Source organism: Doryrhamphus excisus, linkage group LG6, assembly GCF_037039965.1.
Source record: "Doryrhamphus excisus strain RoL-2023G ecotype Guam linkage group LG6, RoL_Dexc_Guam_v1.1, whole genome shotgun sequence".
Taxonomy (NCBI): Eukaryota; Metazoa; Chordata; class Actinopteri; order Syngnathiformes; family Syngnathidae; genus Doryrhamphus; species Doryrhamphus excisus.
In genome coordinates, this window is record NC_136362.1 from 5,644,102 (window position 1) to 5,663,637 (window position 19,536).

Below are 19,536 nucleotides of genomic sequence, written 5' to 3' on the forward strand. Positions count from 1 at the left end.
CAGCCAAAGGTGGACTACTTATTTAAAGGAACAGCCAAAGGTGGACTACTTATTTAAAGGAACAGCCAAAGGTGGACTACTTATTTAAAGGAACAGCCAAAGGTGGACTACTTATTTAAAGGAACAGCCAAAGGTGGACTACTTATTTAAAGGAACAGCCAAAGGTGGACTACTTATTTAAAGGAACAGCCAAAGGTGGACACCCTCTCCTAAAAACAGTGAAATGACCTCCAAATGAGGATAAGCACTTGAAAGGAACAGCCAAACGTACACACAAGTGGAAGCAGTGCAGCATGACACACATACACACACACACACACACACACACACACACAGACCCACACCCACAGTGAAGGTGTGTGAGGGCGGACTGCTGGGTCAAAGTCAAACAGATGGTCTTCCCAGTCGGATGTCAGGGACCATGAGCTGATCCAATATTTCCTTCTAAAAGTCCTCATGTGGGAAAGAATCTCAAGTATTGAACTCATCACACCAATGGATGGATGGATGACGGATGGATGGATGATGGATGGATGATGGATGGATGGATGATTGATGGATGGATGATGGATGGATGAATGGATGGATGAAGGATGGATGATGGATGGATGGATGAAGGATGGATGATTGATGGATGGATAGATGGATGATGGATGGATGGATGGATGATTGATGGATGGATGAAGGATGGATGATGGATAGATGGATGGATGGATGGATGGATGGATGATTGATGGATGGATGGATAGATGGATGGATGAATGGATGGAAGGGTGATGGATGGATGGATGGATGATGGATGGATGGATGATGGGTGGATGATGGATGGAAGGGTGGATGATGGATGGATGGATGGATGATGGATGGAAGGGTGGATGATGGATGGATGGATGGATGGATGGATGATGGATGGAAGGATGGATGGATGGATAGATGGATGGATGGATGGATGGATAGATGATGGATGATGGATGGATGGATGAATGGATGATGGATGGATGGATGGATAGATGGATGGATGATGGATGGATGGACAACCTCTTCCAAGGAAGGAAGAGTCCAACATGGTCCAGGTCTTGCAAAGACCAGCCAAAGGCCAAGAAGAAACCAGCATGGCGTCCATGAATGACCACCAGCCGCCACTGCAGTTGTGTTCCTGGGGGGCGTGGCCACATCCATGACGGCTAAAGGACTCCACCCCAAAAACGCTCCCACACGTCCCGGTGGTCTCTTGGCGGGAAAAGGCGAAGGTCTCCGCCCATTAGGACACCTTGATGCAAAGCAGGTGTGACTTTCAGCCAACTAACTTCCTAATGGAAATTACCCTTTACAATAACTTAGCTCACATTAGCTCACATTAGCTCACATTAGCTCACATTAGCGCCGCGTCGGTGAGCACGCGCCAATTAACCTCACACGTGCACACGCACACAGCAAGGCGTGTTACGTAGTCGTCGTGCACAGACCAACAATGAATGAATGAATGAATGAATGATTGAATGAATGAATGAATGAATGAATAAATGAATGAATGAATCCTTAGCATCCTTAGCATCCTTAGCATCCTTAGCATCCTTAGCATCCTGGTGACGGCGCTAACGACCTCACCAAAGGTAGCGGACCTGCGTGTGTGTGTGGTCTGCTTTGGCGTTTAATGAGCTCGCCGCTTCTTATCACGCTCTGATCCGCCCACTTGGAGGACGCCCCCCCCCGCCCCTGCCCCCCCTCCTCTCCTTGAGAGCCCGCCAATCAAAGGCCTTTCATCCTGGTTTGGGAGGACAAAGGAGGACGCGTCCTACATCCCTCTCGCCCTTCCCTTCATGCCGACCATCCTCGCCTGGGGGGGTTGGGGGCGGGGGAGTGAGGGGGGGGTGTGGGGGGGGGTGCCATTTAGACATCTGTCAGCCGCTAATGAAAGACTTCAATTTAGTGGAAAAAAGCCTCATGTGACAGGAAGCGTGTGTCCGTGTCGTCCTCGCCGGGCGTCCTGGCTGTTAGATGGAGGAGGCCTCAGCGCTCCACCACAAGGGCGATACCCCCCCACTTCCCCCCCCCGACTCTAAAGGGGGGGCTCTGATTCACATAAATAAAACATAGGAAGATTGGATGTAAAATATAGACATAATATTAACATACAAAATCATAGATAATATATTGGAAATATTCAATTATTAATTAATTATTATTATTAATATGAAATATGAATAAAAAGTTTAATATATAATATAATAATTATAACATTATTAAACATAGTGAAATAGAAAATAAATATAATAGATAAATCAAATATTATGGATGGTTGATGGGTGATGGATGGATGGATGGATAATGGATGGATGGATGGATGGATGGATGGATGGATGATGGATGGATGCATGGATGGATGGAAGGGTGATGGATGGATGGATGGATGGATAATGGATGGATGGATGGATGGATGATGGGTGGATGATGGATGGATGGATGGATGGATGATGGGTGGATGATGGATGGAAGGGTGGATGATGGATGGAAGGATGGATGATGGATGGAAGAATGGATGGATGGAAGGATGATGGATGGATGGAAGGATGATGGATGGATGGATGATGGGTGGATGATGGATGGAAGGGTGGATGGATGATAGATGGATGGATGGATGATGGGTGGATGATGGATGGAAGGGTGGATGGATGACAGATGGATGGATGGAAGGATGATGGATGGATGGAAGGATGGATGGATGGATGATGGGTGGATGCAGGAACAGCAGCAGGGGGCCGCTAGGAGTCGCCCCAAACCCACTGGTGGCGGGCGGTCACGTACAAATCCATGTCGGGAACCTTCTGTTGTGATCCCATTACAAAACAATAAATCCATTTTCATGCATAATTACGCTAACGTGACAGGAAGGCTAAATAAAGACGAGCAGGAAGTGGAGACGTACGTGCTGGCGTCTAAAGACGGCTTTATAAAAAGTCCCGACAGCTCCGCCTCCATCCTTGCCGGCGCCAAGACCAACGTTGCTCTACGGGCTTTTGACAAGCGGCGGAGGGGAGGAGTCAATAACTGGGGTCCCCGTCTATTGCTTTGCCTCCATGGAACCGCAGCGCTCCGCAGCGCTCCACTCCTCCACCTCGCCGCTCATTTGGCACGACCGTGTGCGTCTTCCCGCGCTTCTACTCGCCCTTTGGCGTGCTAAAAAACTAACAGAGTAAAGGCATTGAGTTTTCGGGGGGGCTGCCCACCGTTACTTTCGGGGTGCACTCGTGCACGTGCACAGCCGACTGCATTGCAATCGCTCCTCCACGCTTGCATTCATCATAGAAAACCTCCAAAAAACCTCCAAAATAATCCATCAGGCGCACATGCAGGCTGGCTGGGACCATGACACCCCCCCCACCCCCCCCCCCCCCCCGCTGTCGGGATTATTGGCTGAATTCAAAAGGCAAGGAGGAAGAGGAGGAATGGCCGCAGGGGAAGCTGGGATGCTGAAGTGTAGAAGAAGGTGATTTCATGTCGCCGTAATCCTGATAGCGCTGCAATATGCCCCCCCCCCCACCGCACCCCCCCCCCCCCCCCGGGGGGCTTTTCCACACCTCCACGGTGGGATAAGTGGCTCAGAGCTAACGTTCTTATTCCAGCGGCGATTAACACTCCGACTCGGCGCTGAACAACACTTCCCAAACTGCAAGGCCACCAATCCGTGGAAGCGGCTAACCCCGCCCTGGCCGGGGGGGCGGAGCCAATAAAGCCATCAGAAAACGACAGAGCAGCGGCGTCGTTAGACACGCCGCGTTTCCTTTCATGGCCGCCGAGCACGTCCCCGAGCGCCGTCAGGAAAACATACGCTCACACTTAAACGCCACTTGAACGGCCCTCAACTATCCGTCATCCGGCGAGTCGCTTTGGCACATGCACACGCACGTGCACGCGCCCCACAAGCCACCCCCCCAGGGGGGAATGCTGCTGCCGGAGGCGTGACGTTAGAGGATGGAGAAGGAAAAGAAAAAGACAACTAGAAGGAAAAGATGGAAGAAGAGGAAGAAGGAAGAGGAAGAGAAAGAAGAAGAAGAAAAGGAAGAAAAAGAGATGGAAAAGAAGAAGAAGAGGAAGAAGAAGAGCATCCACTCACCCCTGTTAAGGTCTTGATGTTGTGAAGTGCATTCTGGGCTTCCAGGGCAGCTTTCCTGGTGTAAAAGGTAACAAAACAGCAGCCTGGAGGAGACACGGGGGGGGGGTGGGGGGTGGGGGGTCATCAATTATTATGATCATGTACCGGGGTTATGATTTACTAAAATAACATTCTCTTCTTCTAGCATCTTACACCAAACTCTGCTTGGGAAATATCTGTCCGAGTGAGACCTCCCGCCGGTCTTCCACTTCCTGTTCCAGGTGTGCTGAGTGGGGCGGATTGTGTAAGGGAATTCTTCGTCAAAGAAGTAAACAGAGGCAGCATGGGGGGTGGGGGGTGTAGGCTGGCGGTTTGCCGGCGGTTTTGTCGAGCGTATCGCAGACACGGACCCCGGTGACGGGGGGCCCCCTCGGCGTGTCTCTCAAGCATCTGGAGCGGCTTTAGCATCCCGGTCCCCGAGTCCCTATGATGAGGCTGGGAGCGTAATGGATGGCGGTTCCACAGCGTCCCCAAAGGGGGGGGGGGGTCTATTGAACACTTGGCCACGTGCCGGGCGTTTCCGTGGCGTGACGAGCGGCGTGGTGACGTCTTCCTGAGGCGCCAAGTGGAGCACCTGCCTGGACTGGAGCATCTTTGCAGCGGAAGGCGTCGAGATAAGAGCGGCGTGACTGACAGCCTCTCTGTGTCAAAAGCTCGCTATTTATTCCATGTAGGTCACCTGTCACGCCGCTCAGCCGCCGCCACCGCCACCGCCGCCACCGCCACCGCCACCGCCACCGCCGCTGCCACCGCCGCCGCCACCGCCGCCGCCACCGCCACTCCCCACTCCCCACTCGCCTCCTTCACGCCACCTTTTCATGGCGCCACTTCACGTGAATGAACACAAGTCATCTCCAAACATGAGGCACTCACAAGACGCATTCAAAGACGGCGTGATGGGATGTAGCATTCTATACCGACCACTAGGTGTCACTCATGTTACACTCATGACATAATAGCCACCACAGGAAGTACTGTACGGAAATATGCCATATCTACAATCTTATATCTTATTATGTCTACCATGTTGGGTCATAGGAGTGACTATAGGGCTGTTATCTCACGTATAGAGGGCTCTAATGATGTAATTAGAAGGGGGTTAGCGTGTTGAATATTTTTATTGTCTTATTTTCTCTCTTTATTATCTCGGGTAATATGAGTGTCAGGGTACAGTACAGATACATATTATATTATTTATATATATTTTTTATTATTATTATTATATTCCCATTATTTATATTTATAAAATAAATTATATTATGTACTATGATATTGAAATTCTAATATGTGTAATGTATTATTACATCATAATAACTTGTTATACTATATAGTATGTTATATATATATGTATATATAATATTATTAATATATTGATATATATTTATTATTATTATTATATTATTCCCATTATTTATATTTATAAAATAAATTATATTATGTACTATGATATTGAAATTCGAATGTGTAATGTATTATTACATCCTAACTTGTTATACTATATAGTATGTGATATATGTATATATATTATATTATGAATGTGAGGAAAAAGCGGTAGAAAATGAATGAATGAATGAATGAATATATATTATTTATTATTATTGTTATTCCCATATTTATATTTATAAAATAAATTATATTATGTACTATGATATTCTATACTATGAAATTCTAATATTCTAAAAATTCTAATATGTGTATATAGTATATATATATATAAAATGGTGTAAAGAAGATGGCGTTTAGAGCAAGGCATCAATAATAAAAGATTCAGCCGCACCAGATCTTTCATCCTTGAAGATCTACGCTGGGGATCCAGTAGTCTTGTGTTGTTTTAGGACTTTTTGCATATTTGTAAACAGAAAGGGGGGCTAGCCTTTGGAGTTAGCATTAGCGATTCTGACAGCGTTTATTGTCGAGTGGAAGACTCGTGTTGTGTATTCTTTTGTGTGTGTGTGTGTTGTGATCCCCGTGGCGGAGCCGGACGTGGGGCGGACGGTCCCAGGTGGTGGGCTGTCAAGATGAGGATCAACGTGTGGAGGAATGGACCTCACACACACTCACACGCACGCACACACACGCACACACACGCCGTGCAGCTGCTTAAGAGTCTGCACACACACACACACACATACACACACGCAGCTCCTGCACTTTAAGAGCATCCCGGCTCATCTTATTTGCATGCAAACATCCCATAATAACCTTGACCCAGCACTGTTTGCGGTGGGTGACACGCTAGCATGACTCAGTGTTCTGCATTCGTCTTGTGTGTCTTTTCTGCTGTTACCTGCAGGCTGGGCGGCGGCCCATTGGACACACATTCCCTGCTACACACACACACACACACACACTTCCATTCCAAATTCTTGCCTACTAGTGGGGTCCAATTCCACCTGCAGGGACCGCCAAGCAAACATTGGACTGGTTGGAAAGATGAAGGTGGGAGAACATTGACAGGCTCCCAAATGCAAAACATTGACCTTCAGATCTTTCATTGCGTCCCACGGATACCACAACATGGAACCCACCAAAAGAAAGACCAGACTTCCGTCTTCCAGCAGAAAAGAAAGCGGCTTCCTTCCTTTTTCCGTTCTTTCATCATCAGCAGAACACAGGTAGTTTCAGGAAAATATCAGCTCCCGACTAAAAAATATCTTGCTGTTGTATACCAAAATACAAAATAACCATGTATTTACAAATGTAAGTTTTCCCATTTGGAACTGAACTGTGTGTGTGTGTGTGTGTGTGTGTGCACGTGTTTCCATGACGATCCCTGCCCAGCTCAAAGGCACTTCTGCCACCTTGTGGCTGGTTTGATGGCAAAAGAGCCCAAAGGCTGCCTGCCACTTACTCACTTACTTGACTTGACTTTGACTTTTAGCCAAACAACCCTGGAAAACGTGCATCCCAAATCCTGGACACAACGGAAGCATCCCAAATCTTGGAGACAACCGAAGCATCCCAAATCTTGGACACAGCGGAAGCATCCCAAATTTTGGACACAGCGGAAGCATCCCAAATTTTAGAAACAACGGAAGCATCTTAAATTTTGGACACAGCGGAAGCATCCCAAATTTTAGAAACAACGGAAGCATCCCAAATTTTAGAAACAACGGAAGCATCCCAAATCTTGGACACAGTGGAAGAATCCCAAATTTTGGACACAGTGGAAGCATCCCAAATTTTGGACACAACGGAAGCATCCCAAATTTTGGACACAACGGAAGCATCCCAAATTTTGGACACAACGGAAGCATCCCAAATTTTGGACACAACGGAAGCATCCCAAATTTTGGACACAGCGGAAGCAGAAGCAGCAAAGCAACAGCGAGTGGAGAAGTTTCCAGGAAGCCAAGAACCTCACTAGACTATTTCTTTTCACCAGGATCTGGTTCTTTCCCTGGCCCCCGGTCCAGGAACCTGCAGACGGGGTCAAGAGGATGTAGTTTGGACCACGTCTGGAGGAGAAGAGCTTGAGTTCCAAAGATGGCAGACGTGTGAGAGGGAGCAGGAGTAGCGGTGGCCTTTGGCCCAGCAGGAAGGAGGCATGGTTTATTAAAAGAGCCAAGTCGGGGGTGTTACAGGGGCTCACCCCCCCCCGAGGTAGACTATGCTCCCCTTCCCTTGACCCCCTCCAGCGTGCACTCCCACCTAAACTGCTGCAATTACTGCTGCCGGCGCCCAGCGGCTGCTACCTGAACGCTCTTTTTCCCGCCAACTAAACGTGTCTCCGTCATTGGAATGAATGGGGGGGGTACTGTTTTTCCATTATATTACACATAGTATTACACGGTTACACATTACTCCATAAAAGAAAAAAAACAAATAAAAAGAACAAACAAATATTTTCTGTGTTTTCATATAATAATAAATAAACAAATAAATACAAATACAAAAAAATAATAATAAAAAAGTAAACAATTCCACAAATATTAGTTTTTTTGAACAATAAAATATAAAAATATATTTTCTGTTTTGATAGAATATTATAATATTACACATAACAAACTGGATGTAAAATCAAAATACCAAAAAAAAAATATTCCCCAAATACTTTGTGTTTTGGGTACAATATTACACAAAAGAAAGTCATCTGTAGCAGAAAATTGCTGACTCAAACAACCCGACATGGGGCCAAAGAAGTATGGAATTCAACCTCGTCCTGGAAACTATGCTAGCATAGCCAAACGACCATCTTAAGGCTACATTCGGATGCTAATACGCTAATTTCAAACGGCTAGCGTCACCCCAGCATGAAGAAGCCAACGCTAGCCAACAATACAACGCTGATGATCTGCGTTTGATTGCTTGGGTCTTAAAGGCTCAGCCGTTCTCCCCTCGCGGGCGTGCGTGTCGGCTATCGGCGGCGATTTGGGCGAGGAGGCTCTGCGGGCCTTTAACTCGCTTCATGCGTGTTAATGAAGACATTAAACTTCTTCTGCTGCGTGCATGCGGGCAGCCTGGATCATTAAGATAAATGACACAATGTGTCCCCTGCCAAAACACACACACACACACGCACACACACTCAGGATCGTGGACCGTTTTGTGTTTACCCCTCTGGCTCTCTTTGTCTCACTCGCTCTTTATCTTCTCCTCCATCCAAATCTATCTCTCTCCATACACGCAAAAAGACAAAACACAACAAGAAGAAGAAGAAAAAACACCAAATTGCTCCATTTCTCACTCGCCCGCCGCCTCATCAGGTTATTAACTCCAAACACATTAAACCAACAGCGGTGCCACGCAATTCCCAGGACCGCTCCAGTCAGCATAAACACACACACACGCACACACACGCACACAAACACACACACAGACCTGGGTCAATGTGCAGCATGGCTGAAGGGATGCGTGGCTGCAGGGCTGACAAACAACACCCCATTAAAGGAAAGTCAAGTGTTTTCTTAAGTTTCCAGCATACACAGGCACAGGGTGGGGGCGGGGGCGGGGGGTGACACTAGCCGATGTGCGTATGGATTTTTGAGGGCGCTCTCTCGTCAGCCCGAAGGGAGCCCTCCCAGCGGTGATGGCTGACGACCGCGGCCACAAACATGAAACCCAAACCCATGAAACGGCGTTCCTGAAGCCATCGGTCAGCGTGACCACGAGTGACCAGCCATGAAAGGAAGGAGGATTTCGGGGAAAAGACATTCCATTCATCCAAAGTGGCTAATCATTCGGAAAAAACGCTCATAATAATTACAACATATGTAAAAAAAATAACCGGTTGCACAGTGGTTGAGTGGTTAGAGCGCAGGCCTCACAGCTAGGAGACCCGAGTTCAATCCCACCTTCTATGTGGAGTTTGCATGTTCTCCCCGTGCATGCGTGGCTTTTCTCCGGGTACTCCGGTTTCCTCCCACATTCCAAAAACATGCTAGGTTAATTAGCCACTCCAAATTGTCCATAGGTATGAATGTGAGTGTGAATGGTTGTTTGTCTATATGTGCCCTGGGATTGGCTGGCCACCAGTCCAGGGTGGACCCCGCCTCTCCTCCAAAGACAGCTGGGATAGGCTCCAGCACGCCTGTGACCCTCATGAGGATAAGCGGTAAAAAATGAATGAATGAATAAAAAACAACCCTCACTTTTATGTCTTTAGGCTTCACTGATAGTCTTTTTCCGCCGAGCAAATACTTTGTTTGGAAGTCCTTGAACGCACCACAGTTGCTGTGAGACCAGAAGAACTGGGAGAAATGAGGATTTCATTGATTTGATTTGTCCAAATCAAACATGACGACATGACGAGCAGCACATGACTACCATCAGGAGAACCAGAGTGCAGAGGGGACAAGGCACCTGCTGTGGCCCAGCAAGGTGCACCGTATCTGGGTACATTCAGCCAGCTGGACCCTTCAAGGTGGCTAATGCGGTTTTCGGTGTGCAGAGGAAGTTCCCATTCATTCCTACTTCCTGGAAGCCATCTTGCTGTTCCGGTAGTGGGCGGGCTGCATGGCGAGTGTTTTCTTTGCAAATACAAACAAACCGCCGCCACCAATAAAAGAGGCGGAGGGGGGAGGGGTCACAGCGACACAGCTCCGATTGACCGAGACTGACCTTTCCTGGCGTCGCCGTCGCGGATTTAAGGTAAACAGAGCGAGACGAGGACCTCGCCGTCACCGCCGGAATTACTGTAGGTGTCGGCGTGGGTCGGGTGCAGATGAGGGCAGGCGGCGGAGACGAGGACGGCGCTGCAGGCTGGCGGTAACAAGGCCAATAAGAGCTCAATCAAACGCTACATTTCCTCCTTAAACGCTCCGAGGCGGACGCCGTCACTCCGACAGGAACAAGGAAGACGCAGGAAATAGGAAGTCAGCTGACTCCGGGCAGAATGGGACTAGCTAGGACGGCTTCATCAGCTTATGCTCAAAGACTAGATAGGATCCATCTATTCTGAGCCAGCCAGTCAGTCTGTCCTATCTAGTATGACTTAGCTGCCTTGCTAGTCTGACACGGACTAGGGTTGTCCTATCTAGTCACTATCAGAATAGAGATGGACTATCTTGTCTTTGGCGTAAAGGGACTAAGCCTGCTCTGAAACAGACCAATAGCTTTCCTTTCTGTCCTATCTAGTCTGACTCACACTAGGGCTGTCCTATCTAGTTGGACACAGATTAGAGCTGTCCTATGTAGTCTGACTCAAACTAAATGTATGATATTTCCTACCTAGAGTAAAGCTGTCCTATCTTGTCTTTAGCATAAAGGGACTAAGCCTGCTCTGATAGCAGACGTATAGCTTTCCTTTCTGTCCTATCTAGTCTGACTCACACGAGGACTGTCCTATCTAGTTGGACACAGATTAGAGCTGTCCTATGTAGTCTGACTCAAACTAAATGTATGACATTTCCTACCTAGAGTAAAGCTGTCCTATCCAGTTGGACTCAAGCTAGCACTGTCCTACTTAGTCTGACACTGACTCCGGCTGTCCTATCTAGTTTCTATTGTACAGTACAAAGTGAAGTACAATCTTTAGCAGCGTCTACAGTATAAATGGAAGCTAGCATCTCCGTACGTCCGCATCCTGCCAACTTGTGTACTTTTGGGTCCAGGAAGTGAAAAGTTGGTGAGACATAGGCAAAGACGTCCTATCGAGTGGATGCAGGAAGTCTTCCACCGGTTGGTGTGTGATCCGATTGGAGGATTTCCGCGTTGTGCTCCTCAGCCGCTGCCTTTAAGAGTCGCTTTGACTTCTGGGAAATTTGGCTAAAGCGATGAGCGAGCTCGCCGCCGCGTCTGCTGGTCTCGTTGGATGCGTCGCTGGCCGACTCGTCGTCTTGATGTTCCGCCATCACTTCGGAGCTTTTCCGCTCGGATGAAGCCGTCACGTCTCCCGCTCCCTCCTCGGGCTGCCCGCCCACCCCGCCATGTTCACACGGAGGCGTTTTGTGGCCATTGTCGTGTTCGTCAAAGGCGGCGGCCCGACACAGCGACCAAGGAGGAGCTTTGTGGTGGCACGCTGCCCCGAATGCTCCTTCGCTCCGGTCATTACGCGCCTTTACCTTCACTCGCCCGTGAAACGGACGGGACGGCCCACTCGGGGCGGCGCCGTGCCTTTCTGCTGTCAGTCTGCGGTTGGGCCATTGTTTAACTGCTGGTGTTGCCACGGCAACGCAGGCCACCCAGGCCAAGCGGACTCAGTAGCTGATTGGCTATTGGCTAGTACAGTATATTATTCTTATCATATCCTATCATATCATATTCTTCTTTCAGGCTAAATGCTTGGATGCAATCGCTCCTCCTCCTTAGTCAGACAAACACATCAAACACCAGACCCACCAGACCCACCTGACCCACCAGACCCACCTGACCCACCAGACCCACCTGACCCACCAGACCCACCAGACCCACCAGACCCACCTGACCCACCAGACCCACCAGACCCACCAGACCCAGCAGACCCACCAGACCCACCAGACCCACCAGACCCACCTGACCCACCAGACCCACCAGACCCACCAGACCCAGCAGACCCACCAGACCCACCAGACCCACCAGACCCACCTGACCCACCAGACCCACGGCAATGCCTTTACATGGGCCATTCATTCACTCATTCACTCATTCATGTTGTCTTTCACTTATGTATTCGTTCATTCGTGTATTCATTCATTCATTCATCCATTCATTCATTTATTCTTTTATGTAGTCATTCATTCATGTAGTCATTCAATCATGTATTCATTCATGTAGTCATTCACTTATGTATTTGTTCAATCATGTATTCATTCATTCATGTAGTCATTCATTCATGTAGTCATTCACTTATGTATTCGTTCATTCATGTATTCATTCATTCATGTAATCATTCAATCATGTATTCATTCATTCATGCATTCATTCATGTAGTCATTCACTAATGTATTTGTTCATTCATGTATTCATTCATGTAGTCCTTCATTCATGTAGTCATTCAATCACGTATTCATTCATTCATTCATGTAGTCATTCACTTGTGTATTCGTTCATTCATGTATTCATTCATTTAGTCCTTCACTTATGTATTTGTTCATTCATGTATTCATTGATGTAGTCCTTCACTTATGTATTTGTTCATTCATGTATTCATTGATGTAGTCCTTCATTCATGTAGTCATTCAATCATGTATTCATTCATTCATGTAGTCATTCAATCATGTATTCATTCATTAATGTATTCATTCATGTAGTCATTCATTCATTATTCATTCATTCACGTATCCATTCAATCATGGATTCATTCATTCATTCACTCACTCACTCACTCACTCACTCACTCACTCACTCACTCACTCACTCACTCACTCACTCACTCACTCACTCACTCACTCACTCACTCATTCATTCATTCATTCATTCATTCATGTAGTCACTTATGTATTCAAGTGCTTATGCATTCATCCATTCATTCATGTAGTCATTCATCCATTCATGTATTTATTAGTTGAGTCATGCATCCACTCTTGTATTGATTCATGTATTCATTGATGCCACGTTTGTACAAACCAAAGACCCCAAGGTCCTGACATACAGTACTTCCAAGTACACCAAGTCTGGTGTACTACTGGTGTAGTGCTGGTGTACTACTGGTGTACTGCTGGTGTACCACTGGTGTACCACTGGTGTACTGCTGGTGTACCACTGGTGTACCACTGGTGTACCACTGGTGTACTACTGGTGTACTACTGGTGTACCGCTGGTGTACCACTGGTGTACCACTGGTGTACCACTGGTGTACCACTGGTGTACTACTGGTGTACCACTGGTGTACCACTGGTGTACCACTGGTGTAGCAGGGCAGAGGTTGAGGAAAGAAGGCAGGAAGGAGCTTTGCGTACCTTTGCTCTGGGGTGGGTTCTGGCTGCGGTCCCTCAGGATGTTGATCTGGTAGACGGCGCCGTACGGCTCGAAGAGCTCCTTCAGCTCCTTCTCCGACCAGGAGCGAGGAATCTGGCCCACAAACATCTTGATGGCGTCCGGGTCGGGCTGGTCCGAATGCTCCAGAGCGCCGTTCATCTTCCCAGCCGTGCCGTTGCTGCCATGCGGGAGGAAGGAAGAAAGGACGCTTTTTAGAGGCGCCTGGGCTCCTTCAAAGTAAAAGTACTTCCCTTGGGGAGCGTTACTGGCATTACTGTTACTGCAGTACATGATTACTGCATTAGTACTGCTAATTGAAGGCAGCGATTACACAAGCATGGCCGTGCTCTTCATCATCATCATCATCATAAGACAAAACAACATCAGCAAAGGTTAGCATACACCTCCCATTGTGGTGCCATTGCTCCTCCACACTAACTCATGATTTTAGTTTTTATTCTTCATTTCATTTTCCATAATACTACATAGTCATTATTATTATTATTATTATTATTATTATTATTATTCATGATGACACGCCATCTCAAACAAAAGTATTGGGTCGGCATGACAGCTGTGGCCAGCGTGGCGTGAAGGATGAGGTCACGCGTCCTCAGATGGGACACGGCCCGCTAACAGCTGCACATGTGGGGCGTGTGTGTGTGTGTGTATGTGTGTGTGTATGTGTGTGTGTGTGTGTGTGTGTGTGTGTATGTGTGTGTGTGTGTGTTATCTCGTCCCACACACGTGTTCATGCGCGCTCAGACAAACACACAGGCCGTGGGTCCAAGATGGAGGAAGACACTTTCTGCTCCACTTTCCTGTCCTCTAAAGAGCGGGAACATTATCTGTCTAAACAGAACCCGCCGGCGCTGACCCACGAAGCTCAGCGGCCAGGGGGAGGCGGGGCTTTTAAGGAAAAGAGGAAACGTTCAAACCTTTCGGCGCGGCTCATCCATCTTCTGCAGAAGGAGCCCAGGCGCTCGGCGGAGACGCCAAAGTCTTTAAAGGACTTAAAGGACATGTCCGATAAACGTACGCTAACCATGCTCACTAACATGGCCGACACATCGCCTGCCGCCGAGGCGACGACTGAGACTGGGTCGTTGTGTGTGTGTGTGTGTGTGTGTGTGTGTGTGTGTGTGTGTGCAGACAATCCCTCATTGTTGTCAGAGCAGCCATGACAGGCCGCCCTGTGCCCGCGCCGCCATTCACTCGCCAAGAAGACACAATGACGAGCTTCACCCCTGGAAGGTGTGTGTGTGTGTGTGTGTGTGTTGTGTGTTGTGTGTGTGTGTCCGGGGGCCAGGATTAAGTCGGAAAGAGAATGCTCTCCCCTCGCAACCCCCCATCTTCCTCTCGCAATGCTTGGCCGTAACGCCGTGAATGTGGCCGCCATCACGCCCACGGCCGAGGTGGGTGGGTGTTTGCCATCCAAAGTGCGGCCCGCGGGCCCACTCCAAAGACATCATTGAACAGGACAACAACGGCAACAAATATCAGCAGTCATTCCACAAGAATAAAGTCCAAATATTCCGAGAAGAAGGAAGAAAAAGTCATAGTATTTATTGTATTTATACATGTTGTATTTATATTGTATTTATACATGTTGTATTTATATTGTATTTATACATGTTGTATTTATATTGTATTTATACATGTTGTATTTATATTGTATTTATACATGTTGTATTTATATTGTATTTATACATGTTGTATTTATATTATATTTATACATGTTGTATTTATATTGTATTTATACATGTTACATGTATTTATATTATATTTATACATGTTACATGTATTTATATTATATTTATACATGTTGTATTTATATTGTATTTATACATGTTACATGTATTTATATTATATTTATACATGTTGTATTTATATTGTATTTATACATGTTGTATTTATATTGTATTTATACATGTTGTATTTATATTGTATTTATACATGTTGTATTTATATTGTATTTATACATGTTACATGTATTTATATTATATTTATACATGTTACATGTATTTATATTATATTTATACATGTTGTATTTATATTGTATTTATACATGTTGTATTTATATTATATTTATACATGTTGTATTTATATTATATTTATACATGTTGTATTTATATTGTATTTATACATGTTACATGTATTTATATTATATTTATACATGTTACATGTATTTATATTATATTTATACATGTTGTATTTATATTGTATTTATACATGTTGTATTTATATTATATTTATACATGTTGTATTTATATTATATTTATACATGTTGTATTTATATTATATTTATACATGTTGTATTTATATTATATTTATACATGTTGTATTTATATTATATTTATACATGTTGTATTTATATTATATTTATACATGTTGTATTTATATTATATTTATACATGTTGTATTTATATTATATTTATACATGTTGTATTTATATTATATTTATACATGTTACATGTATTTATAGTTTGTATCATAAGGAAAAATATCATCATGGAGTCGCATCAAGCGAGAATATTAAAGACAAAAATAATAGGCTGTTTTTTTTTTAAAGTTGTAATATTATGAGAAGCATAACAAGACAATTATGGCAATAAATTATCATTACAAAAAAAACAAAAAAGAAATAGAAAACCAGCTCAAATGTAATCAGAATAAAATGTAAATAGGGGAAAATGATGTAATTTTAGTGGCATAAAGTGGAAATATTCAACACCAAACAGTCGGAATATGATGAGAAACCAAACAAAAATAATAATTTGGGGGAAATAAGTTGATAATAAAAAGTAATGATAATATAATAATAAGTAATAATTAATAATAGTAAGAATAAGAATAATAATATTATGAGAAACAATATAAATAAAGTCCAAATATTCCAAACAGAATTGCAGAAGAAAGTTGAAAGTCAATATGAATATGGTTATTAATAACTATTAATAACTATGACAAAGCCGCCAGGACATATTTACAACTCTTTAGAAATCTTTCCAGGTAAGTTTAGCTCAGATAAAAACATAACAACGCCCGTTCAAGCGCCCTCAAGGCATGCTGGGAGGGGCTTGGTGCGGAAGACGCCCTTTTGGGGCAAAGAGAGACCAACACATCAGAAGGTGTTGCATCACCCGCGGCCCCCGCGGCCCCCGCGGCCCCCGCGGCCCCCGCTTCAACTTCACCAACTTCACACACAAACTCCGCCCACCTTCCACGAGCATCCACTACTGTACAGCCATATGTACACATGAGCTGTTGCCATGGTTACACGGAGGAGGAAGCATCAGACAAATGTCACAGCAGCCGATGAAGCTGCTAGCGCCGCGCTAACGAGCTCGCTAATGAGGACGCACACACGCCAGTACGAGGAAGATGTTTCCCATCCGGAACGTTACGGGGAGCCGCCATCAGTGGGGGACATGAAAACCTCGTCAGCTGGGAGCTGTCCTATCCGGTCTCTTGGCATAAAATAGATGAGCGGCGGAGCCAAACAAATACTAGAGCTGTCCTATCTAGTCAACTTTAGCTGTCCTATCCTGTCATCATCTTCTAAGACAATCCAAACAAATACTAGAGCTGTCCTATCTAGTCAACTTTAGCTGTCCTATCCTGTCATCATCTTCTAAGACAATCCAAACAAATACTAGAGCTGTCCTATCTAGTCAACTTTAGCTGTCCTATCCTGTCATCATCTTCTAAGACAATCCAAACAAATACTAGAGCTGTCCTATCCAGTCTCTTAGCATAAACTGGATGAGCGACAGAGCCAAATAAATACTAAAGTCAACTGTAGCTGTCCTATCTAGTCATCATGCATGAACTAATGAAGCTTGTTCGGATGAAAAGTAAAACATCTTCTAAGACAATCCAAACAAATACGAGAGCTGTCCTATCCAGTCAACTTTAGCTGTCCTATCATCTTCATCATCTTCTAAGACAATCCAAACAAATACTAGAGCTGTCCTATCTAGTCAACTTTAGCTGTCCTATCATCTTCATCACCTTCTAAGACAATCCAAACAAACACGAGAGCTGTCCTATCCAGTCAACTTTTGCTGTCCTATCATCTTCATCATCTTCTAAGACAATCCAAACAAATACGAGAGCTGTCCTATCCAGTCAACTTTTGCTGTCCTATCATCTTCATCATCTTCTAAGACAATCCAAACAAATACTAGAGCTGTCCTATCTAGTCAACAAGGTCCACACTGTCCAGCCTTTAAGTCTGCCAAATGAGCAGTGGAAGATCTTCTAAGACAACTCTAAGACAACCCCAACAAGCCAAGACCAGAGCTGTCCTATCTAGTCAACTTTAGCTGTCCTATCATCTTCATCATCTTCTAAGACAATCCAAACAAATACTAGAGCTGTCCTATCTAGTCAACGAGGTCCACACTATCCAGCCTTTAAGTCTTTAAATGACCAGTGGAAGATCTTCTAAGACAACCCCAACAAGCCAAGACCAGAGCTGTCCTATCTAGTCAACTTAGGCTGGCCTATCCTATCCTAGCCTGCTGGAAGCAGTTAAGAAGAAAGAGAAGGTCTCAGGTCCACTTGGGGAGAGGGGAGGGGGCGTCCTGAATCCTGAAGCCGATAACGAGGTACAGGTGGAGGGCGGGGGCTGGGGGGTGGGGGGGGGGATAGCGTGATAACATGAAGGCGTATTAAGGGCGGGCGGGGCGCTCGTTTTCATTAGGCTTTATGGCTCGGAAAAACATTGTCATGCATAGCAATTAGCTGCACGACAGATGGCTCAATATGCTCCTCACTCTGGGGGTCTGTGGGGGTCTGTGGGGGTCTGTGGGGGTCTGTGTGTGTGGATCGCAGGAATCCTCTCTTTTCCCGTCTTTATGGCATCCTCACCCCCCCCCTTGCGTGCGTCATGCCAGTCAGGAGGGCAACGGTGTTGTGTTCAACAGTCCTTAAGGGGGGGGCATATGTTGACATATGCTGGTGGCGTGTGTTGGGGGCCCAGATGTGCACACACACACATACACACACACACACATACACACACACATAGACGAGAAGTGTAACCACAACATAATGACGTCACAAGTTGTGGCCCACCACAAATACATTCAGGCCGCCACAAATACATTTGGCACATGCAGATGAACACATAATGCTTAACAGGACCGCTTGCTAACACACCTTGTAGCCGCTTGCTAACACACCCCGTAGCCGCTTGCTAACACACCACGTAGCCACTTGCTAACACACTCCATAGCCGCATGCTAACACACCCTGTAGCCGCTTGCTAACACACCCCGTAGCCGCTTGCTAAAGAACCCCGTAGCCGCTTGCTAACACACCACGTAGCCGCTTGCTAACACACTCCATAGCCGCTTGCTAACACACCCCGTAGCCACTTGCTAACACACCCCGTAGCCGCTTGCTAACACACCACGTAGCCACTTGCTAACACACCACGTAGCCGCTTGCTAACACACTCCATAGCCACTTGCTAACACACCCCGTAGCCACTTGCTAACACACCCCGTAGCCGCTTGCTAACACACCACGTAGCCACTTGCTAACACACCACGTAGCCGCTTGCTAACACACCCCGTAGCCACTTGCTAACGCATCATTCATTCTGCTGTCTCCTGCCATAAATACCAACATTAGCGTCTTGTGGGGACTACTCGCACTCCTCCATTCCTAGTGGCATGGATGAGGCTTCCATTCCTGGGACAAAAAATGGAAAACAATAGGAAAAAAATAGGGAAAATGGCAGAAAAAAAAATGTAAAAATATATACTAATATATTTTATTTTACAGCATAAAAATAAATAAATTAATATTTTTTTTATAATTATATATTGTACTTTAGAGTAGAAAAAATATATTTTGTAAATATTTTAAATATATAAAATATATTTTGTTTATTTGCATTTTTGATATGTATTTTATTTACAGTGTGAAAAAACATTTTTGTAAAATGTATATATTTGTATGTATTTTAGAGTGTAAAAATATATATATTTCGTATTTTATATATTTTAATTTTGAGTGTTATATATATAAAATTG

At 45.4% G+C, this 19,536-nt stretch overlaps 1 protein-coding gene across 11 annotated transcripts in view; it reads right to left on the reverse strand.

Annotated features, from left to right (window-relative positions):
- Positions 1 to 19,536, reverse strand: part of celf2 (cugbp, Elav-like family member 2) — a 124,028-nt gene that overhangs the window by 23,934 nt on the left and 80,558 nt on the right. For all 11 annotated transcript variants that reach the window (XM_078791246.1, XM_058069384.2, XM_058069387.2 and 8 more), the window contains 2 exons: positions 13,471 to 13,667; positions 4,115 to 4,197 (listed from right to left, as the gene is read on the reverse strand). In XM_078791246.1, the coding sequence (XP_078647372.1) occupies positions 4,115 to 4,197; positions 13,471 to 13,648 (261 nt within the window). In that variant the 5' untranslated portion in view covers positions 13,649 to 13,667. The remainder of the gene's footprint in view (positions 1 to 4,114; positions 4,198 to 13,470; positions 13,668 to 19,536) is intronic.